Below are 24,258 nucleotides of genomic sequence, written 5' to 3' on the forward strand. Positions count from 1 at the left end.
TTCACTGAAAATTGTGCTGTTTAGGGAAGTGAAGGGCATTCCTTCAGGAGAGGAGCTAGATGTGGTTAATGGGTGAAGGCAGAGCAAGAAGGGGAAGTGAGTTTGAGGAGAGAACATAAAGAATAAATTGGTGATTTCACAATGACTTCATTCATCTTCACCTTTGGAACCTGGCTTTATCTTTGAAATGAATTTTCTCATTAATCAGTTTAAACTATTACACTATATATTATGTAATAAGTTATAGCATGAAAATCATCTTTCTGATTCAGCTTCATTCAGGAATATTTCTAAATATTTAAAGGCTATTGTTTGTCTAATTTGATTACTGGATTCTTCTTTTAAAATTTCCTTCAGGTTTTGATAACACTTGTAATTTGTATGGTGATTATTGTCAATTATAGGCATCATAAGAGATGGAGACAAAATGAGTTCATATATTCAAGTACCTATTACTTGGGGATATTTACTGCCTTCTCTTCTAACCTTCAGAACATGGAATTCTGAACTGTGGTGTTGGAATAATAATAAATATAGACCAGTCATCTATAATCATTTGTATACTGGAGAGAGGGGCATATCTTTACATAGGTAACTAGTGTATTTAATTTTTAAACAACGTAATTAGTTTGTGATTTGGCATTATCTTAAGTGAATAGGAGACACAAATAATTTTAATATGGAGAGCAGTTGAGTTAGTGTGGTTTCATTGCTTTGTATTTTCTTTGGAGACTTGTTGCCATAAAGAGAATAATAATGTATATAATAAAAGGTTCACGGTGTATCATTTTTGTGGAAAACCAAAAAATAATCATCTTTCCATTTGAAAATCAATACACTGTATCAAGAATATTTTAACAAAATCAGAAAAACAAAGCATTTATTTATCACCATAAATTTAAAAAATCTTAACCTGTAACTACTACCTGGAGAGATTATACATATGTGAACATATACAATGTATAAAGTTGGAAAGGTTATACACACCTTGGTTGCTATAATTTACTTTCTTACAACAAAGGTTGTATGCATAACTAATGATTATTAAAATTCAGTTAATGTATCCTTTAGTATCCATATCAAAATATCATCTTAGTGGGATATTCATTATGAAAGAAAAAGGTTGCCTTTTTTTTTTTTTTTTTTTTTAGTGAGAGATTATGCATAATTCAAGAATATAAAATTGACATTTTTACTTACAGGGGATATAAAAGTAAGAAAATGGTATTTTAAAAAGTCTAAATGTAGTTGCTTTAAAAATGCTAATCAAGAAGATTGAGAAGGTAAATAATAAGATGGGACTAAATAATTTAGATTTGCAGTGACCAAACTAATCTTAAAATTATAATTTCAAAAATAAAATGTACTTTTAAAAAGTCTCTGATTTTTAGATATAAGAAGGGAAATGTGTCAAAGCTCTTAATATTCCCAAAGGTTTTGAAATCTCTGTCCTAACATATTATTGCAAAAAGGGAAAAAATCCCACCATTCTGGATTTAGAATTGACATTTGTGTGTCGCTATTACTCCTCTGTTTTATACTAGATTAAATATATCTGATTCTCACATCTTCCTTCAGTCCTTCAGCTCGGAGTCTTTGATCTTTGTCATCAGGATATATGTGTTTGCCCCCAGCTTTGTGATTAAGTGAGCAGTCTCTGGGTGGTTGCCCTTCTACTGTAAACAAATCAAAAGCTGTCACTGTTAATGTCAAAAGAAGCTATGCTGACATTCATCACATTTTTGTATATAACTGGGAATAATTCTTTTTCTTACATAATATTTACAAAAAAGAAAACATAGTAAACATTTTATTTGAGTATATTGTAGATTGGTATTTTAAAATGTCAAAGACATAACAGGGAGATACTTAACGGTAAAGAGACAATTTCTTTTTTAAGCATTCGTGTTACTTACATAGGTAAATCTGAGAACTTAGATTGAAATTTTGAGTTATTAGAAAGAAAGGGAAAACAGCTGAGTGGTTTTACCTGCACAAAAATGCCAGCACTTACAGTGGGTCTGTGCAATTCAAGGTAGTAGTTAAAAGCATCGTAGGTTCCCTGTGTTTGATTAGTTGTATTCTAACAAGAAGAAATGTCTGTCTCAGCCCTTAGACTTGCGCTCATTTCTCCTGCCACACATCTAAGTGATTTAAAAGTTTTTATCTTTTGACTTTGATCTTGGGTCTGTAACCTAGCCAGCATTTTCTCCGTGGGAATCATCTAAGTCCATTACATTGACATTAAAATACAACACTTATTTTTTATACCGTGAAGAATTTTAGATCCTAAATGAGAGTTGCCACCTTTTATGTGAGTACTAGGTTCCTAAGCCCTTAATGCAGGATGAATTCTTACCAGGGCCAGCAAAGTTTACATTTTGACCTACCTTGTGACCATAGATTAATACTAACACAGTTTATACTTCACTTGATTTGCCAGCTTTGAACTTATGTCATTTTTGACATATTGGGGGAAATTTCATTATTTCCAGCTTTGTTCATAAAGTTAGACCTTAATATTTTACATGTCAGATCTCGATATCATACTTTAGGCAATATGCATAAAATATTACTGTACTTTACAAATATTCAAAACTAATAATAGCTAATACTGACTGGCTGCTTAGTATCTGTGAGGCACTGTTTTATGCATTTTAGTATTAAGTCATTTGGTCTTCACAACAAATTTCTGAGATAGCCACTGTTACCATTCTAATTTTAGAGATGAAACCAATGAAGAACAGAAAGGCTAGATAACTTCCTCCAAGTTTGTAAGTGAAATAAAACTGCATTTAAAAAAAAATGAACTTTGTGTTTTTACAACTGTTTTAGATTTACAGGAAAGTTGCAAAATAGTGTAGTGAATTCCTACCCTCAGTTTTTCCTATTTTTAATATATTAGTGTGATACATATGTTACTATTAATGAGCCAGTGTTGATACATTATTATTAACTGAAGTCCATACTTTATTCAGATTTTCTGAATTTCTACCTAATGTCCTTTTTTTACTGTGGGATCCTCTCCAGAATCCCAGAATCCCATGGTGTATTTAGTTAGCATGTCTCCTTAGGCTCCTCTGGGCTGTGACAGTTTCTCGGACTTTCCTTCTCTTGAAGGAGAAATGTTAGTCAACATCATATCAAGGATACATACTATCAACCTCACTTACACTGTTGATATTGACCTTGATCACTTGGAAGTGGCTGCATTTTGAGCCCAAGCAATTAAGATGTAGATTTCATGCTCACACACCAGTAGGCAGTTGTCTGTGACTATTTCATCACTAAGTTCAGCTTGGATTAACATAATAGTTAATGATTCATTCTAAACCAATTTCACTTTCTCTCCTCAGCTAATCTTCTTAGCCTGGTTCTTGAAAATGCCAAGCCTGGCTGGCTAACAGGTATAGTTTCTTAACATGGCCACAACTCTTTATCCACAGTCTTCCATCTGACCCATCTTAATTGGCTGCTCATTCCTTTGTGTTTCAATTACAGATATCCTTGCTATTCTTTAACTCTTCTTGAAGCATTTAGGTCCTCCTCGAGGCTTTCCCAACAAGGGGTTATCTCCACTTTTTTTAAGCGCTAGCTACCTTCTTTTCTTAACCCTCTTTATGTTGTCTCCACATCTCCTTGTTTGAACCAGTCTATTATTTCTGGTATGGTCTGAAATTTAAATCCTCTACATTTCCACATGAAACGAATTCTGTTTCCGGGGATTGCAAAGAAGTTCAACTGTAATGTACTTGTATCTGGGAAGGTTGTATTGCATGTTCTGTCACACATATATGCCCAAATCATAGCATGGATTCCCTTGACCTAAAACTGAGGAACACATTTGTGTGTGTGCACATGTAGGTGTGTATGTGTATGTGTTAAATATTTAGTATACAGTGCAAGGAGCTCATGAACCTTCTAAAGCATCTCTGTATGCTGCATCACTGCTGTATCCTTCTTAGTTTTAAGCAACTGAAATTGGCTGGTTTAACAGAATAGGAATTTGTTGGAATCATATGAGTTTGCAGAGCTGCTGAGAAAGCTGAAGAATCAGCCTAGGAAAAAGGATTGGTGCTACAATTGCACAACTGGCCTTTATAACTCCAAATTTTAAAGGCAGAGAAACTGCCTTTATGCCACTTATTGCTTGTACTTTATTTTTATCCATTTGGAACTAGATAGCGAGGTTTTACAATTTTAATGTTAGGTATATTAGGCATGAAAACAATCACACCCTGCCACACACACACATATACACCCATATGCACATAGCCATATAATTTGGTCATTTAACTTTAGGGAGCATATTAGTAAGGGATAGGCTAAGATGATATAAACAAAGAGATTCAGAAGTACAGTGGCTCAAATAAAATAGAAGTTTATTTTTCTATTTCCTAACAGATAAGCAAGCAGCTCAGGGCTGATAAGTAGCTCTGCTTCACAAGTTTACACAGAGATCCAGATTCCTTCCATATTGTTTCTCCATCCTGTAGGATGTTACCTTTTCTTCACATTCAAAGCTTACTCAACTCCTGCTCAAAGCTACTCAACTCTGCATTCTAGCCTGTGGGAAGGACCAACAAAAGAAAAGGGAAGATACTAAGCGAATAGCACAAGTTGCATGTATCAATTCTGCTCATATTCTTTTGTTGAAAACCTAGTCACATGGCCACAGCCAGTTGCAAGGGAGGCTCAGAAATGTGATCTTTACCTGGGTAGCGATGTGTCCAGCAAAATTCACTACTGTGGTAGAAGGAAAGAATGATTTGGGAGTTATAAACAACAGAGAACAAGGGGTGAAGACAGCTGAATAGAGTTCTTTAGACAGAGTTTTTTAATTAGTTTTTTCCATATTATGTAGTATTTTTACCACAGAGATATTGGAAAATAGAGATAAGTATAAACAGAAAAATAAGAATCACTATCCTGCCATCCCAAAAATAACAGCCATTAAGAATTTGGGGAAGTGTTCTTCAAGTATATTTTCTATACATATTTAATAAATATATGCATTTTTCAAGTGAAAATCTGAATCTTACCGTAGATTCTATTTTGTAACCCACTTTTTTGCCCTGATGCAAATATTAAAATTAGGATTTTTTGTTGTTGTTGTTGTTGTAGAAGACAGAAGCCCAGCTCAAACTGACTAAAGCAAAAAACGAGAAATTTTTGGTTCATATAAATAAATTAAAAATCCAAGGTTAAAGCTTAGTTTTATTCATGGCTGAATGCAGCTACTCGAATAACACCACAAATCTTATTACTCTTCCTCTCTAGATTCTGTTTTCCTTTGTGACAGCATTTTCTCGGGCAGGTTCACAGTATGGTAGCAAAAAAGCCACTAGCAGCTGCATGTTTACTTTTTATCAGCTTAGCAACCTCAATGGAAAGAGAGTGACTCTTCAAAGAGTGCCAGCTAACATCTTGAAATTGACTCTTACTGGCCTTGTTTGGGTCATGGGTTCATTCAAACCAATCATAATTGCTAGGAGATGTGATACTCTGTCCAACCCTGTTCAGGGGGAAGATCCATCTTTTTCCAAGCCATGTGGACTGAGATAGGGGAATGTGTGGTTTCCCAAAAGGTAGACATGGATCTGTTACCATAAGAAGGGATCCTGGATAGGCAAAAACAGCGTCCGCTAGAACAGTTTTCCATGTCGTTAACTGTTACATCTTTTTAAATGGCTGCAGCATCCTCCCCTGCACAGATACACCTTTTGTTTAACCAATGTTCTGTTTCTTTTTTAGAATTTGGGTTGTTTTCAGTATTTTCCTGTTAGAAACAGCCTGTGATAAACCTTCCCTGTAGCAAGATCTCTATTCATCTCTATACATACAAATGATTGTTTTCTTTGGATAAAGTCCCAAAGGTGTGCACGTTTTTAGGGTTTTTTATTTGTATTGTCAGAGTCATTTCAGGAACAATACTACTATTGTTTTTAATTTATTTCTGTTTTTGAGAGAGAGAGCACATGAGCAGGGGAGGGGCAGAGAGAGGGGGAAAGAATCTCAAGCAGGCGCTGCAGTCAGTGCAGAGCCCAACATGGGACTTGATCCCATGAATCCGGGATCATGACCTGAGCTGAAATCAAGAGTCAGACTCTAAACCGACTGAGCCACCCAGGCGCCCCAGGAACATTACTACTATTTTAATTCTCTGCAGCATTGTATAAGAGTACCCATTGGCCCTTTCCCTTCACACTGGTTATTTAAGACAATTTGATTCTTCTAAGACATTTAATTCTCTCCACCATAGATATTCTGGCCCTGGTACCAGGAAAAACTCCCTTAAATTCCAAAATCAAAAATATTTGTCTTGGGTGCCTGGATAGCTCAGTCGGTTAAGTGTCCTACTCTTTGATTTCAGCTCAGGTCATGATCTCATGGTCGTGAGATCGAGCCCCATGTCTAGCTCTGTGCTGGGCGTGGGACCTGCTTATGATTCTCTCTCTCCCTCTTCCTCTGCCCCTCCCCTGTGCCCTCATGCACGCATGTTCTGTCTCTCTCAAATAAAAAGTATTTGTCTTGAGAAGGGAAGAGGTGAAGGTATTCTTTTGCCTTTCCTCTTGTCATTTCTTCTTATTCACCTGCCTTGTCCTCCTCTTAAAGGACACAACCTCAAAGCTTCTTACTTTCTTCTTCCTCACCCACTTAATTCCAAGACACATTTCAGATCTCACTTGCTACTTGTTGCCTTTCCAAACACTATCTCATATTGATCTTTCCCTTCTCTATATTCCAATAGCACTTACACTCCAACTGGGGATATACAAAATGATCAGCTGGAGAAATGGCAAAAATAGATCTTCTGTTTACATTTTATCTTATGCTTTTTTATTGAAGTGTAGTGACAAGCAATATTGTATTAGTTTCAGATCTACAGCAGGGAGCATTTATATGCATTATAAAGTGATCACCACAATAAATCTAGCTACCATCTGTCACCATACAGTTATTAGAATATTACTAACCATATTCCTTTATCTTATTCTTCAAAGCTCTATCTTTGCTATGTTTTAGAATATAAAAACAGTACAATGGTATCTGTATATCTTTTATAAATTAGTAACTATCTATATATTTGGGCACATGCTTAAAAGTATACTGAAAAGGACATGCATAAAAAAGATTTAGAGACTGCTAGCCTATACTAAGCAATTTACATTCTTATTTTACATTTGTGGTTTTGAATATTTGTAGAGGATGCCAAAAGATTCATGATCTAGTAATTTGCAATTTGCAAAAGCATGAATTCTGAATGCCAGAAGCTATGAGGCAGATAGCTAGGAGTAAATCACAGAGAGAGCAAGCCAAGCAGACCAGTTTGAGTCTCGTGCAGCTTTGTTTTCTATTCAAATCTACATACAGTGTAATTTTTATGAAGTGGTTTTTTAAACTTATTTTGAAAATTTACTCCATGAAGAAAGCTTAAAGCAAATTCTGATGATGAAAGTGAAGAAATCTAAGTAGTTTTTCAATAAAAGGCAATGTTGGTCTTGGTACGTGTTTTGTACGTGTGAGTGTCACATGTATGAAATCTGAGGAATTGCAAGGGTTAGGCAGTGTTGCTATTTAATTTTCTTTCTAGTTCATGAAACTTTTCAAATTCCTTCACTAAAAATTCTATCTTTGTTTGCAGCCCCACAGTTTCTAACTTCTGGTGCAATATTGCCTATTAAGAGTTACTCTGGAAATAGTTGATGAGTTTATTCTGTTTAATACTTGCCTCCTTGCTATGTTTAGGCATTTTCATGACTTACAAGTTCATTGTCTACTGCAGCAGGGCAGTAAGCTAAAAATTAAATGTTTCTTTGTAGCTTGGAAATATTCAGCAATGCATAGTTCTCCACAGTGAATATCCATTATGAAAGATTTTAATGATTTACCATTGTAGTAACATCATATAACTAAAACAAAGCAGAGATGTTAGATGTGTTTCCTCTGTTATGTGGAAGATTGTATAGAATCTCAGAGAAATATATTTTAAATGCTCTGTAAGTGGTCTATTCTTAAATGATCGTATTGTGGGTTTTGATGTCTACTGGGTTTACAAAAGACCATTTTAATTAGGAAGTATGAAATTTAGTTATAAAATTGATAATGCTGGGGATCATTTTTTAAAAAGACAACCAACAAACCAGCCAAACAACATTGTATAAAAACAAAAGACAGGCCTTTCCATTTGCCAGTGAAAACATAGGATCTACCAACAGTAGCTTACCTTGACTGTGTACTTTGTGCTAGAGCTATGCATTCATCATTTCATTTAATAATCCTCCCATGACAGATTCTCTAAAGAAAGTACTAGGTATTACTTATTCCTATTTCGCTATTGAAGAAGTTAATAGAACTTTCTGCATTGATGGAAATGTCCTATATCTGTACCATTCATTTTGGCAACCATTAGCCCCCTGAGGTTATTGAGCATTTGAAATATGACTAGTCTATCTACTAGAACTGAATGTTTAATTAAATTTAATTGTAATTAAATTGTAGGGGCGCCTGGGTGGCTCAGTCAGTTAAGCATCTGACTTCAGCTTAGGTCATGATCTCACAGTTTGTGAGTTCAAGCCTGCGTTGGGCTCTGGTGCTGACAGCTCAGAGCCTGGAGCCTGCTTCAGATTCTGTGTTTCCCTCTCTCTCTGCCCCTCCCCCACTCACACTCTGTCTCTCTCTCTCTCTCTCTCTCAAAAATAAAGATTAAAAAAACATTTTTTTAAAATTATAATAGCACTATGAGGCTAGTGGCTAATTTACTGGAAAGCACAACTCTAGAATTTTCCTAAAATGTTCACTACCCTATACCTCTCCCGTTCAACTCTCCAAACCAAAATACATAACAGGAAAAGAAATGATAAGGAAATACTAACACTATAAATTACATGGAGCCATAGTATTAAAAGCAGTCTGATTAGCCAGGGATAGAGATGGTGATCTCTGTCCCATGAAAACCTAGAAGACTTTTCTCTTACACCTAGCAAAAGGGTAGTCATATAGAAGTAAACATTTGTCTAAAATTCTTAATTATATTATCTGTCTGTGAAATCACCCTCATTCATATTATACCATCCTCCTCCTTTCATACCCTTAGAGTAGATACAGGGAGCTTCATCCTTAAGGATGAAGGTAGGCAAGAATTTCCATTTCTTTGTGAGTGGTTTGGGCAACACTCAATGCTTCCTGATCCTGGCTCTGTAACCGGCTGCCTGTGTGTTTTTGGTTGATTACATTGGCCATTTTGGGCTGTGGATTTTATCTCAAAATAAGGGAATTGGATTAAATGCAACTAGATTTCTCCTAGATGTAAAAATTCTATATATAGTTTTTCTAATGGCCAAGGTCCTATAGTTGTATGGAGATGTGGTAATTTTTTTAAGTTTAATTCTTGCATTATCAAAAGTGTGTATGTAAACCCCCTGATTTCTTAAAACAAGAAATGCTAGAAAGCTGTGCAGCTCTTTAAGTCTTTTGAGTAGCTGTTTCTTCCTCTTTCATGATCCTTTTGTGAATGGATGGCTTCACTTTTCCATGTATACAAATCAGAAGCCTGCACCTCTTTTGATCTTTCATTTGTAGCAGTGGATTGAAGTGATTTCTATGCCCAGAGATCTCAGTTATTAATTGTCATATTGAAATAATATGTTTATTTAATAGGTGATGGCAGTGGAAGCCTTGAAAAGGAAATAACAAAGTTTGAAATGTTATTTTAGAAACAAAAGTTGTTGTTTGTTAATATGTATATGTATAAACGATTTTGATGTGTTACCTTTATGTTCATTTTAAAAATGACAAATATTCCATTAAGTTCAACTAGTTCATTTAAAATATTTTAGTCAAGGGCACCTGGGTGGCTCAGTCAGTTAAGCGTCCAACTTCAACTCAAGTCACGATCTCACGGTTTGTGAGTTCGAACCCCACGTGGGGCTCTGTGCTGACAGCTCAGAGCCTGGAGCCTGCTTCAGATTCTGTGTCTTCCTCTGTCTCTACCCCTTCCCCCATTCACACTCTGTCTCTCTCTCAAAAAAAAAAAAAAAACCATTAAAAATAAAAATATTTTAGTCAAAAATTCAGTTTACACATGTTTAAAGTATCTATTGTGTAAAGTTGTAAGTTCATCACATGCTGATTTGTATAATGTATTTGTCTCTCCCTGAAGTGCACACCACTGCCCTTCAGCCTGTGATGTGTGTTCAGATCGCCTGTAGGGCTTTCAAAAAATGTGATGTTCAGGTCCTACCTCAGACCTAGTGAATCAGTCTTAGGGAATGAGGCTCTGAATACAGATGCTGAAAGGCTCCCCAAGCTATTCTTATTCATTCCAGAGGTTAAAGAACCCAACATCCTGAAAGTTCTTGACAAGGAAAGAGATGGCCTATTTATTAATTGGGCTTATACCAACATCAAAACTAGCCTGTAATGATATTATAAAGCTCTATTGTTCTTTCAGAATTTAACATTGATTAGAATTTATGCTTGGATAATGGCAATTCATCACTCAAAAACATTCAGCTGACTCATTGCCTCGCCATTACTGAGAATTTAATATAAGAAATGTGATCGGAAATGTGGGAACCCTAAGAAAGAAGCACTTGATTTATTTACTTGATCTTGTTCTTGAAATAATTTGTGGTTTATGAAAATTAAATTTTCTAATTTTCTTTCATTCTTAGATCAGTAAAACTCTTAAAATCACTTGTCAATGTTTTGACAATATAAAACTTCATTTTATTGAAAAATATTTTAAATCTTCAAATCGTTATTCACCAGTTACCGTCATTTGTTATTGCTCATGTTTTCTCCTAGATTTTAAAATAATTTTTAATTCTCATTTATTTATAAATACACATATATTTACATATTACTTTATTTTTATAATAATTATCTCAAATGTAAGTTTGAGTATATTATATTGGATTTCCAAAGTCATTACACCAATATTCATAGTGTATGACACATGCATTCTAGATAATATATATTTTGCTTCTGTTATTATTATTGACAGTTTTCCTCCCAGAACATTTTTTAGGGCCCATATTTATATGCATTAAAAACGTGTTGGGCTGGGAGAATTTAGGAGAGATATGTATTAGTCAATATACTGCTACCATCTAAGACAGATAAATCTCAATACAATGTGAGAATTCTTGTGACTATAACCTATATGAATGTTCTTACCTGAGTGATCTTCCATGTGTCTATACTACCTCTTCCTTGATCTAAGCCCTCAGTCCTCTCCATTCAACTCCTATAAGAGAAGGAAAGCACGAGAAAGGAACACCTGCTCTTAGCCACTTTAGCCTGGAGGTGACACAGTTCATTTCTATTATAAGACCACACCTATCTCTGACAGAGGCTGGGAGATGCAGTCTAGCTATTAAAAGTAAAAGGGTTTTAAAGGTGGACAGGCCTGTTTCTGTCATGTATGAACTGCATGACTCCTGGCAAGGCACTTGCTCTCCTTGGCTTCAGTTTCTTTACCTTAAACATAAAAGATACAATGACTTTTTCTTTTTTGGTAAGATTACTAGTGGTTTATATTAAGAATATTCTCTTAAGATACGATGAGAATTGAATCAACAAAGCATTTGTCAAAATCATAATTATCCCTAAAAGTAGATCTGACAAGAAATGAGAGCTAAGTTACGGCATAGTCAGTGGTTATGTAATTAATTGCATAGCCAATGGATGTTGATTATGTGATTCAAGTGATCGTGGGGGTGGTGGAGAGGGGTGGACATAGAACTTAATTCTTGATGTTAACCTTTTTACTTTTTCACCATTTCCATCAGTAAATCATATGAAAACTCACACTTTTCAAATTATAATTTGGAAATCTCAAATAATTTTTAGATATCTGGGTTAGACCATCAAATTTCCTTTACCTATAATGTAAGTTGTAGTTTACCTGGGCTTTTGAATAATGATTAGAGGGTCAAATGAATTATTTATAACATTATTTTTATGACAGTGTACAGTTGACCCTTGAACAATATGGGAATTAGGGACACCAACCACACACATTTGAAAATCCCCATATAACTTTTGATTCCCTGAAAACTTAACTATAGTCTGCTCTTGACTAGAAACCTTAAAAATAACAGTCAATTAACATATATTTTGTATATTATATATATTATATACTGTATTCTTATAGTAAAGTAAGCTAGAGAGTAAAGAAAATGTTATTAATATCATAAGGAAGAGGGGCACCTGGGTGGCTCAGTTGGTTGAGTGTGGACTTCAGCTCAGGTCATGATCTCACAGGTTTGAGTTCAGGCCCCACACAGCAGAGCTGTTACCTCTGTGCCCTCTCTCTGCCCCTCCCCTGCGTGCGCTCTCTCTCAAAAAAAAAAAAAAAAATAAAAATAAAAAAAAAAAAAAAATATATATATATATATATATATCATAAGGAAAAAATACATTTTTAGTACTGTACTATGTATACTGAAAAAAATCCACGTGTAAGTGGACCCACACAATTCAAACCTGTATTAGTCACGGGTCAACTATGTTTTATATTCTAAACAGTTACCCTATAAAATGAACTGTGGAGTATAACCCATTTTTAAGTAAAGGGTGGCTTGGATTTATATCTCTAAAATAGTTTCATTGCCTCCTGCCTTCAAAGAATAATGTCTTACACCCTGAAATATAATGTTAGGAGATACAACTATCATTATGAATATAACTTGGCTCTTTTTCAACAGAGATATTATGTTGACCAGTAAAAAGATCTCAAAAACAGACATCACAAAGAGTATGTATAGTTACTAATAGGTGTCACATTCACTCACAATGTTTACAAGACACATGCATTTTTTGAGCCATCATTGAATTTAAAAGGCAAAAATGAATCATTACACGTTACTGTTGACTGATAGCATCAATTACTTCTATTACATTTAAAGGGTTTTAAAGGACGTGATAGAAAATATATTTTCAATGTGATAGTAATATTTCAAAAGGTGTGTTCTCTTTCTTTTCAGGACTTCCAATAGTAGTCAGACATTATCATCCTGCCATACTATGGAGCCATGTTCATCAGATGAATTTTTCCAAGCCCTTAATCATGCGGAGCAAACATTTAAAAAGATGGAAAACTATTTGAGACATAAACAGTTATGTGATGTAATTCTAGTTGCTGGTGATCGCAGAATTCCAGCTCACAGGTAAATTGTTTTCTAAGTCTCTATATGTGAGAAGTATTTCCTTGCTAACTTAGTGATGTATGTTGAGATAATTTGTTCCAACTAACTATTAGGATAGGATGCTTTTGGGAAAGGTATCTTTCATGGAATTTCTACAAAGAAAACAGTGCATGTGAAATTATTACACATTAAATGACCCCAGAAGGGTCACTTTCCCTCTGCAGAATAACAAAAACAAAGCACACTAGCCTCAGATTGGTCAGTATTGTTTGGTATAGATTTCAGCTACTATGAGCAGCTTTCCTCCTAAATTCTACCTATTAAATAACTTTAAACAAACTCAATGGAAATGAGAGCTGTGAGTATTTAGAAGCAAAAAAGCTAGTGGAAGGAAATGGCAAAACCTGTGAAGAGTTTTAAAATAGTGACACCTGTTCCAACTTCTATTTGCTGACTTCTCTAAGAAATATGAAAAGCAGTGATGCTACTATTTTTTGAAATAAGAAAAGGAAAAGAGAGGTGTTTAATAAAGAATATTTCATTGTTTCTTTTCATAATTCCATATTCAATTGTTCAGTGTTAATCACTGTGAGGACCTCAAAGGGTTATTTTTTTTATGCTTTCAAAAACTAATTAACACTCTGTCTGAAAGGTTTTCTTAAACCTTCCAAAGTGAAAGTGAAATCGTTAGGAAAAATGGGCTTGTTCTTAGTTTCCAGTGATTCGATGAGTATACATTTATTGAGATGCTACTAGATACTGTGACAAAAAGCATTGGTTTATTAGAAAAGACACTTCAACCTGCATTTCATAGACGCCCCTCAAATTCTATTATTTCTAAAACAGAGTTCATTACCTTCCCTTCCACGTATGTGTAAACTCTCACCATCTAACTCAGGTTACCAGTGCCAGAAACTGCCAACTGGTCTCCCTGCTTTCACCTTTTCCCCCTACATTCTTTTTTCTACACAGCTACCTGAGTGATCCTTTAAAAAAGAACTCAGATACAGTCACTCCTGCAATCAGACTTTTCAGTGACTCCTCACGTCGCTGATTGTGAAAGCCCAAGTCCTCACAGTGGCCTGTGTGATTACCAGTGCCTTTTTATGCTCTGTCCAGCTCCTGTCCTCGTGCACTCACAGCCCCCATGTTCCTTGTATGTGCCAGGCATGCCACTGCTACCTTTGGGTTTTTGCTTTTGCATTGGCTGCTACTTTGCCTGAATGCTATTCCTAGGCACCTGTATGGCTAATTCCCACACCTCCTTCAAGTCTTTGCCCAAGTGCCACTTTCCAGTAAGACCACTTATTTAACCCCACTGCCTACTCCCCATTTGCCCTTATCCTCCCTTTCCCCCTTAGCACTTACCACTCTTTAATTCACTATTGCATTTACTTCTGCTGGTTATTATTTCCCTTCCCTCTAGAATGTAAGACCCCATGAGAGAAGGGATCTTTTGTCTGTTGTTTATACTGACAATATCTAGAACAGTGCCCAGTTCTTATTAGGTATGAATTGGTTTGGTGAATAAATGAAATAAATGAATAGGCAGTTCTCAGAGGAAACCTGAATGACTAATGACTGTTTGAAAAGACCTTCAATCTCACTAGCAATCAGAGGAATGAAAATTAAAACAACGAGGGGCACCTGGGTGGTTCAGTCGGTTAAGCGTCTAACTTCCACTCAGGTCATGAGCTCACAGGTCATGAGCTCAAGTTCATGAGTTCATGACTGCTGACAGCTCAGAGCCTGGAGCCTGCTTCAGATTCTGTGTCTCCCTCTCTCTCTGCCCCTTCCCCACTCACACTCTGTCTCTCTCTTTCAAAAATAAAATAAGCATTAAAATAAAATTTTTTTAAACAACAGTGAGATGCCCCTTAACACCTTGCACATGGCCCCCAAATTTAACATCTGACAATGTTGTGGGAAGATGTTCTCTTTCATACAGTGCTGGTGGGGGTCTAAATTGGGATAGCACCTTGGAGAGCAATCTGGTAAACCTGTGACTTAGCACTGCACACCTGGGGAGGGAGGAGAATGGAAGTAGAGGGGAACACAGAGGGAGCTTCAACTATTATCTGTTAATATTTCTTCAAAAAAAAAAAATCTATATAAGTGTGCTGACATGGCAGTGTCTCCAAGACATCAAATAAAAAATGCACATTTCAAAATATATATGTATAACCTATTTTTCTTCATACATGACTATCAAAAATCTGATCAGATATAGATAATATATAATAATGTATTATTACAAAAATATTATAGTTTTATAGTATTACAACAAATACTATAATAACAAAATATGAACATTATAATATACAGTAATAAAAAATCACAAAAGTTAAAAATAACCTGCTAAAACCATTCTCAAATGTCTCCCATATATTTACTGTTTCTACAATTAAATTTAAAAAAACACACACACAAAACCTTAGGTTATTTCCAAAAGTGATAAACAGAAGATAAACTCTACACTTTTTTTCTTTTTTTATATGGTCAATTTCATGCTGTGGGCTTTAGCTTTTCTTCTGGATGTTTTAAAGTGATATTTGAGTAATGAATGGGTAAATCATTTACCTCAGCAGAAAATTTTCAGTAATGGTAATTTATTATTCCAAGGAAGGAACTAGAGCATAAAGCAATTTGTCAAACTTAAAATGCATTTCCCAGTACCATGCACTTTCTATGGGTAACAAATCAAAAAAAAAAAAAAAAAAAGAAGGAAAGAGAGAAAGAGAAGCAGCAGCATTTATTGATGAACATCAACTTTATAATGTGGTCACTGATTTTTTCTTCTTCTGATATGTTCTCAGATTGGTGCTCTCCTCTGTCTCTGATTATTTTGCTGCCATGTTTACTAATGATGTCAGGGAAGCAAGACAAGAGGAAATAAAAATGGAAGGTGTTGAACCTAATTCACTATGGTCCTTGATTCAGTATGCGTATACAGGTAATAAGTCTGAAAATGTAAATTTAAAACCTCTTAAGGTTATGTTATATTCTTAGATTTCAGATTCCTGCTTCTAGCAAAGCCTGCCACAGCTAACAGTTAATTCTGTTGTTGTCATCACCCCTAATGATACTTCATAAGTTAAAATCTTTATATTAAAATCTTTAAAGTGGTTATCATAACTAAGCTTATGATTGGTATTTTTAAATGTTAATATAATAATTAGATGAATTATGTAATGTTTATAAATTATTTGCATTTAAAATTAGATATGCTACTTAAAGCATCATTTAAAAATTCTGAAAATAAACCATTAGTTTTTTATTTTAATAGAAGTCAAAAAGCTAATGATTTTTTTTTTGTATTTAGTACTTTTCTTTTTGGACTATCTTAAACCATCTAGGTCTGGAATTCATGTAATGAACTCTTGTTTAGAATTATTACTATTAACATTGATATTTTTATAAATTAAAGTTAATATAGCTCTGTAGTTAATGGAATTTCTTTTTATCATTAAGGCCGCCTTGAATTAAAAGAAGATAATATTGAGTGCCTGCTATCTACAGCTTGCCTTCTTCAGCTTTCACAGGTTGTAGAAGCTTGCTGTAAGTTTTTAATGAAACAGCTTCACCCGTCCAACTGTCTTGGAATCCGTTCTTTTGCTGATGCCCAAGGTTGTACAGATTTGCATAAAGTGGCTCACAATTATACTATGGTATGTATTCTCTGAAAAGCAGAAAGGCATATATGCTCTTTACTCCATTCCTTATTGTTGTGGGCTTATCTACATGTTGATGTTTCCCCATGGTTCTGCCATATGTCGTGAGGTCCAGGTTTACTGTCTAATGCAAAATATTTTCATTGAGTTATGAGGGGAATCACCAAATAATATTTCTCCTGGATATATGAGTCAAGCCTGAAGTTATTGTAGTTGCTGAGAAGCAGAGCAGTGGCCTGGGACTGTTGTATTCAAGGTTTTCAGATCTGCCACTTTTTAAAGCAGGATTTCCCCTACATTTTCCTTTGTAGCACCTGGGTGTATTTCAGAATTGCCTACATATTCACTGATGGAAATTGGTGATGGTGACTGTGGGGTATTGGTACGGTACTAGTACAGATGATAGAATGAAAGGGAGGCTTTTTATTAAAGATAAATCTGGTTATATATAAGAAGGGTTTTTAGCTATGTAGAAAGATGTTCTTGTTAACTGTAGCAAATTATGTGCACAAAGTAAATTGCAGAGGAGGTTCTCATTCAGAAACCTGGAGGATAATGGGTACAGATTGCTCTAGGATACCCAGAAAAGAAGGGCATGTTGAAGGCATATTGTTAGGACCAGGTCCCACAGTCTTCATAGTAGGAAGGTTTGCGCAAAGGAGGATATTTGGATTTTTAAGGAATGACCATCTTGTCACACCAAGGCAGTTAGGTCTCCACAGCTGGGCCAAGATTGCTTGACCTGCTACAATCAGGACAGTACAGCTTCTGAGAGAAGAGAGAGTGTGAACATTCACACACATTTATACCAGTTATCCATACTACTATTTTATCAACATTCAGGAGATGTTTTTGTCTACCTTGTCTTCCATCCCCCATCCTTCCACTGAATTGGTTTGTCTGTGAAGGGATTGACAGGTACTTTAAGAATCTTTCACTACAGAAACAGAGATTTGGAAAGAATTGTGAGAACAGATGTTTGCAACAACTGGGAAGAATAATTCCACCAACTTCATAAGCTTGATGTGAGGATTAAATGAGTTAATAGCAGTTTAGTGCTTAAAATTGACACATAGTATACCCAGTCAATAAATGGTGTCATCATCGTTACCATCATTATAGAGATTTACTCTATTTGACACAGTAGGGATTGATGTGAGGGAATACAAGCACTCATGCAAAAGTACAACCTTTATGATTCATTTTTCCCCTGTGGTGTCGTCATTTCTCGGAAATGTTGCTTGTTTATAATGGCTATAGTGCTTCGAGTAAAAAGCTAGAGATTGTATGACAGGACAAAACCATACAGATCTAGTGTCTTCTAAATTAAATCCCAGGGGAGATTTTTTTCCCCCATCTCAGTCTTTATCTTTCCCTGCAGATTTCTCATTTTGATCTTAAACCTCAGTTTCAAATAATTTGGGGAGTAAGATGAATATAAATAAAGTAAAGCTGGTTTTCTTTTCTTCATAATCCGTTCATAATTTAAGTAATACCTCTTTCTTAGGAAGGAATGCACTGGGGTCACGCCTGTTGTTTACAGTAGAGGCACAGTGGCTGCTTAGACATAATGGCTTAGACTTAAATTAAATTGGCTTATTTTTTTATTAAAGTAGAGTTGGCTTGCAGTGTTTAGTTTCAGGTATACAATGTAGGGATTCAACAATTCTATACATTATGCCATGCTTACCGCGATAAGTGTAGTTACTTTCTATAGCCATACAGAGTTATTACAATATTATTGATTCAGGTCAATGTTTTTAAAACTATTTTCATATCCAATTAGTTGGGTATTTTTTTTCTCAAGACCTTTATTTGACATTATTCAGTTTGAACAGAGACATGAAATTTAAGTCTAATAACAATAAGTCATTTAGAGGAAGATTGTTTGACTTGAATTGTTGCTATGGGAACTCAATGAAAATGTATCACAAAATTCAATCTTCAATTTAAACAAATCCCTCAGTAATTTCATTTGCTTAAAACCTAATTCCAAAAGGAGGAAAGGCATAATGCTAGCAAGTGTTTGGTAGCGTGATAGCTATTTACATTACAAAATAGATTTTAAGGTTTTATTTTAATTCCAGTGAGTTAACATACAGTGTTATATTAGCTTCAAGGTACACAATATAGTGATTCAACACTTCCATAAAACACCTGGTGCTCATCACAACAACACAAAAGAGAGTAAGCATACTACCACATAGTGAATTCAGTTGTTACAGTCAGTAAATGATGCATGTATTGGGGATGTTTACTCGTCCTCTGTGAGCACAGGTAGGAGAGGATGAAGAGTTCTTTCTTGTTATCCTGAAATCTGGAAACTGGTGCTTATTCTGGCTGCCACTGAATGTGACCTGGCACAAGTTATTTAACGTCCACCAAAAAGTCTAAGACTGGGTATATTATTACAAATACCTAATGACATTATGGATTTATGAAACAAATACAAGCATTTAATTTTAAATTTTGTTTCTTGATCTAGAAAACCTTGAAAAAAACATTGAATTCTGTTAAAATCCCTGCTTTAAAACCAAATAATACTTTTGAAAAGCACTTTGTGTTTAACCTTGAGTTCAGTAGTCTTTCTGTAAGTTGTTGAGAGACTTGATTTTCACTTAAAATGAATTAGAATGGAATGGACAGCATTCTGAAATAGGTATATCAACAAATAAATAATAAAATGTATATTGTTATATAATAGTCCTTTTCTAATTGATGAATTAATCCCATTGCATTGGTAATGCCACTAATACCATTTGAAAGGAAACCAATAGTTAACAGCAGTATGGTGTGAATGTTGATTATACTATACACTACCTTTGAGCAATTACAAATGTGTATTACTAGAGAACTCACTAAATCCCTAAAAAGGAATAACATCAGAATCATAGAGGTCCCAGAAGATGAAGAGAGAGAAAAGGGGTAGAAGGTTTATGTGAGCAAATGATAGCACAAAACTTTCCTAACTTGGGAAAAGACCTAACACAGACATCAAAATCCAGGAAGCACAGAGAACTCCCATTAGATTCAACAAAAACCAACCATTAACAAAGCATTATCAGTCAAATTCACAAAGTACACAGAATATGAAAGAATCATGAAAGCAGCAAGGGAAAAAAGCCCTTAACCTGCAAAGGAAGACAGATCAGGTTTGAGCAGACCTATCCACAGAAACTTGGGCCAGAAAAGAGTGGCAGGATATACTCAATGTGCTGAATCAGAAAAATATGCAACCAAGAATTCTTTATCCAGCAAGGCTGTCATTCAAAATAGAAGGAGAGAGAAAAAGTTTCCCCCTGGAGAGTGTGATGCTAAGTGAAATAAGCCATACAGAGAAAGACAGATACCATATGTTTTCACTCTTATGTGGGATCCTGAGAAACTTAACAGAAACCCATGGGGGAGGGGAAGGAAAAAGAAAAAAAAGAGGTTAGAGTGGCAGAGAGCCAAAGCATAAAATACTCTTAAAAACTGAGAGCGAACTGAGGGTTAATGGGGGGTGGGAGGGAGAGGAGGGTAGGTGATGGGTATTGAAGAGGGCATCTTTTGGGATGAGCACTGGGTGTTGTATAGAAACCAATTTGACAATAAATTTCACATATTAAAAAAAATAATAAATAATAAAATAAAATAAAAAAGTTTCCCAGACAAACAAAAACAAAAGGAGTTCATGACAACTAAACCAGCCCTGCAAGACATTTTAAGGGGGACTCTCTGAGGGGAGAAAAGACAAGGAAAAAAAAACAAAAAAGACCAAAAGCAACAAAAACTAGAAAGGACCAGAGAACAACTCTACAGGCAACATAATGGCAATAAATTCTTATCTTTCAGTACTCACTCTAAATGTCAGTGGACTAAACGCTCCAATCAAAAGACATAGGGTAACAGAATGGATAAGAAAACAAGATCCATCTATATGCTGTTTACAAGAGACCCATTTTAAACCTGAAGACACATTCAGATTGAAAATAAGGGGATGGAGAAACATCTGTCATGCTAATGGTCACCAAAAGAAAGCCAGAGTAGCCATACTTATATCAGGCAATCTAGATTTTAAAATAAAGGCTCTAACAAGGGATGAAGAAGGGCATTATATCATAATTAAGAGGTATATTGACCAAGAAGACCTAACAGTTGTAAACATCTGTGCCCCAAATGTGCAAGCATCCAAATAATTAAATCAATCACAAACCTAAAGAAACTCATTGATAATAATACCATAGTAGTAGGGGACTTCAACACCCCACTTACAACAATGTAAAGATCATCTAAACAGAAAATCAACAAGGAAACAATGGCTTTGAATGACACACTAGACAAGATGGACTTAACAGATATACAGAACATTTCATCCTAAAGCAGCAGAATACACATTCTTCTCCAGTGCACACGGAACAGTCCTCAGAATAGATCATATACTGGGACACAAGTCAGCCCTCAGCAAGTACAAAAAGATCGAGATCATACTGTGCATGTTTTCAGACCACAACACTATGAAACTCAAAATCAACCACAAGAAAAATTTGGAAAGATAACAAATACTAGGAGACTAAAGAACATCCTACCAAAGAATGGACTAACCAAGAAGTTAAAGAGGAAATTTAAAAGTACATGGAAGCCAATGAAAATGATAACACCACAGCCCAAAACCTCTGGGACGCAGCAAAGGTGGTCATAAGAGGGAAGCATATAGCAATCTAGGCCTTCCTAAAGAAGGAAGAAAGTCTCAGATACACAACCTAATCTTACACCTTAAAGAGCTGGAAAAAGAACAGCAAATAAAACCCAAAAACAGCAGAAGGCAGGAAATAATAAAGATGAGAGCAGAATCAATGCTATAGAAACCAAAAAAACAAAAACAAAAAAAAAAACAGAACAGATCAATGAAACCAGAAGCTTGTTCTTTGAAAGAATTAACAAAATTGATAAACACCTAGCCAGTTTGATGAAAAAGAAAAAGGAAAGAACCCAAATAAATAAAATCAAGAATGAAAGAGGAGAGATCACAGCCAACACAGCAGAAATACAAACAATAATAAGAGAATATTATGAGCAATTATACACCAATAAATTGGGCAATCTGGAAGAAATGGACAAATTCCTAGAAACATATACACTACCGAAACTGAAACAGGAAGAAATAGAAAATTTGAACAGACCCATAACCAGTAAAGAAATTGAGTTAGAAATAAGAATCTCCCGAAAAACAAGACTCCAGGGCCAGGTTGCTTTCCAGGGGAAACCTACCAAACATTTAAAGAAGAGTTAACACCTATTTTTTTGAAGCTATTTCAAAAAATAGAAATGGAAGGAAAACTTCCAAACTCATTCTATGAAGCCAGCATTACCTTGATTCCAAAACCAGACAAAGACCCCACTAAAAAGGAGAACTAAAGACCAATTTCCCTGATGAACGTGGATGCAAAAAATCCTCAACAAGATACTAGCCAACTGGATCCAACAGTACATTAAAAAAATTATTCACCACGATCAAGTGGGATTTATACCTGCGATATAGGGCTGGTTCGAACAATCAATGCAATACATCACATTAATAAAAGAAAGGACAAGAACCAAATGATCCTCTCAATAGATGCAGGGAAAACATTTGACAAAATACAGCATCCTTTCTGGATAAAAACCCTCAAGAAAGTAGGAATAGAAGGATCATACCTCAAGATCATAAAAGCCATATATGAAAGACCCACCACTAATATCATCCTCAATGGGGAAAAACTGAGAGCTTTCCCCCTAAGGTCAGGAACAAAACAGATATGTTCACTCTTGCCACTGTTACTCAGCATAGTATTGGAAGCCTTAGCCTGAGCGATCAGACAACACAAAGAAATAAAAGGCATCCAACTTGGGCAGGAGGAGGTCAACTTTCACTCTTTGCAGATGGCATGATACTCTATATGGAAAACCCAAAAGATTCCACCAAAAAACTGCCAGAACTAATCCATGAATTTAGCAATGTCGCAGGATATAAAGTCAATGTACAGAAATAGGTTGTATTCCTGTACACCAATAACGAAGCAACAGAAAGAGAAATCACAGAAGTGATCCCATTTACAATTGCACCAAAAACCATAAAATACCTAAGAATAAATCTAACCAAAAAGGTGAAAAGTCTATACACTGAAAACTATAGAAAGCTTATGAAAGAAATTGAAGAAGACAGAAAAAAAATGGGAAAAGATTCATGCTCCTGCATAGGAAGAACAGATACTGTTAAAAATGTCAATACTGCCCAAAGCAATCTACGTAGTCAATGCAATCCCTATCAAAATAACAACAGCATTCTTCACAGAGCTAGAACAAACAATCCTAGAATTTGTATGGAACCAGAAAAGACCCGGAATAACCAAAAGCAATCTTGAAAAAGAAAACCAAAGCTGGAGGCATCACAATCCTGGACTTCAAGATGTTTTACAAAGCTGTAATCATCTAGACAGTATGGTACTGGCAGAAGAACAGACACTCAGATCAATGGAACAGAACAGAGAACCCAGAAACGGACCCACAAACATATGGCCAACTGATCTTTGACAAAGCAGGAAAGAATATCCAATGGAATAAAGACAGTCTCTTCAGCAAGTGGTGCTGGGAAAACTGGACAGGACCACTTTCTTACACCACACACAAAAATAAACTCAGTGGATGAAAGACCTAAACGTAAGACAGCAAGCCATCAAATCCTTGAGGAGAAAGCAGGCAAAAACATCTTTGACCTTGGCCACAGCAACTTCTTACTCAACGTGTCTCCTGAGGCAAGGGAAACCAAAACAAAAATGAACTATTGGGACCTCATCAAAATAAAAAGCTTCTGCACAGTGAAGGAAACAATCAGCAAAACTAAAAGACAGCCAATAGAATGGGAGAAGATATTTGCAAATGACAATCAGATAAAGGGTTAGTATCCAAAATCTATAAAGAACTGATCAAACTCAACACCCAAAAAACAAATAATGCAGTGAAGAAATGGGCCAAAGACATGAATAGACACTTCTCCAAAGAAGACATCCAAATGGCTGACAGACGCATTAAAAAATGCTCCACATCACTCATCATCAGGGAAATACAAATTAAAACCACAATGAGATACCACCTTACACCTGTCAGAATGGCTCACATTAACAACTCAGGCAACAACAGATGTTGGTGAGGATGCGGAGAAAGAGGATCTCTTTTGCACTGCTGGTGGGAGTGCAAACTAGTGCAGCCACTCTGGAAAACAGCATGGAGCTTCCTCAAAAAATTAAAAATAGAACTGCCCTACGACCCAGCAATTGCCCTACTAGGTACTTATCCAAGGGAATTGGGTGTGCTATTTCGAATGAGCGCATGCACCCCAATGTTTATAGCAGCATTATCAACAATAGCCAAAGTATGGAAAGAGCAAATGTCCATCGATGGATGAATGGATAAAG

The 24,258-nt window shown here is 35.5% G+C and overlaps 1 protein-coding gene across 6 annotated transcripts in view; it reads left to right on the top strand.

The window, feature by feature from the left end:
* The window catches only part of KLHL5 (kelch like family member 5), a 92,142-nt gene that overhangs the window by 19,547 nt on the left and 48,337 nt on the right, over positions 1 to 24,258 (top strand). For 3 of the 6 annotated variants that reach the window (XM_060655230.3, XM_060655229.3, XM_060655227.3), the window contains exons 3-6: positions 493 to 591; positions 12,993 to 13,175; positions 15,971 to 16,107; positions 16,626 to 16,822. In XM_060655230.3, the coding sequence (XP_060511213.1) occupies positions 493 to 591; positions 12,993 to 13,175; positions 15,971 to 16,107; positions 16,626 to 16,822 (616 nt within the window). The remainder of the gene's footprint in view (positions 1 to 492; positions 592 to 12,992; positions 13,176 to 15,970; positions 16,108 to 16,625; positions 16,823 to 24,258) is intronic. The other 3 variants (XM_060655233.3, XM_060655232.3, XM_078446197.2) reach the window with 1 other exon arrangement.

This window comes from Panthera onca, chromosome B1, assembly GCF_046562875.1.
Source record: "Panthera onca isolate mPanOnc1 chromosome B1, mPanOnc1 haplotype 2, whole genome shotgun sequence".
In the NCBI taxonomy this organism is placed as follows: Eukaryota; Metazoa; Chordata; class Mammalia; order Carnivora; family Felidae; genus Panthera; species Panthera onca.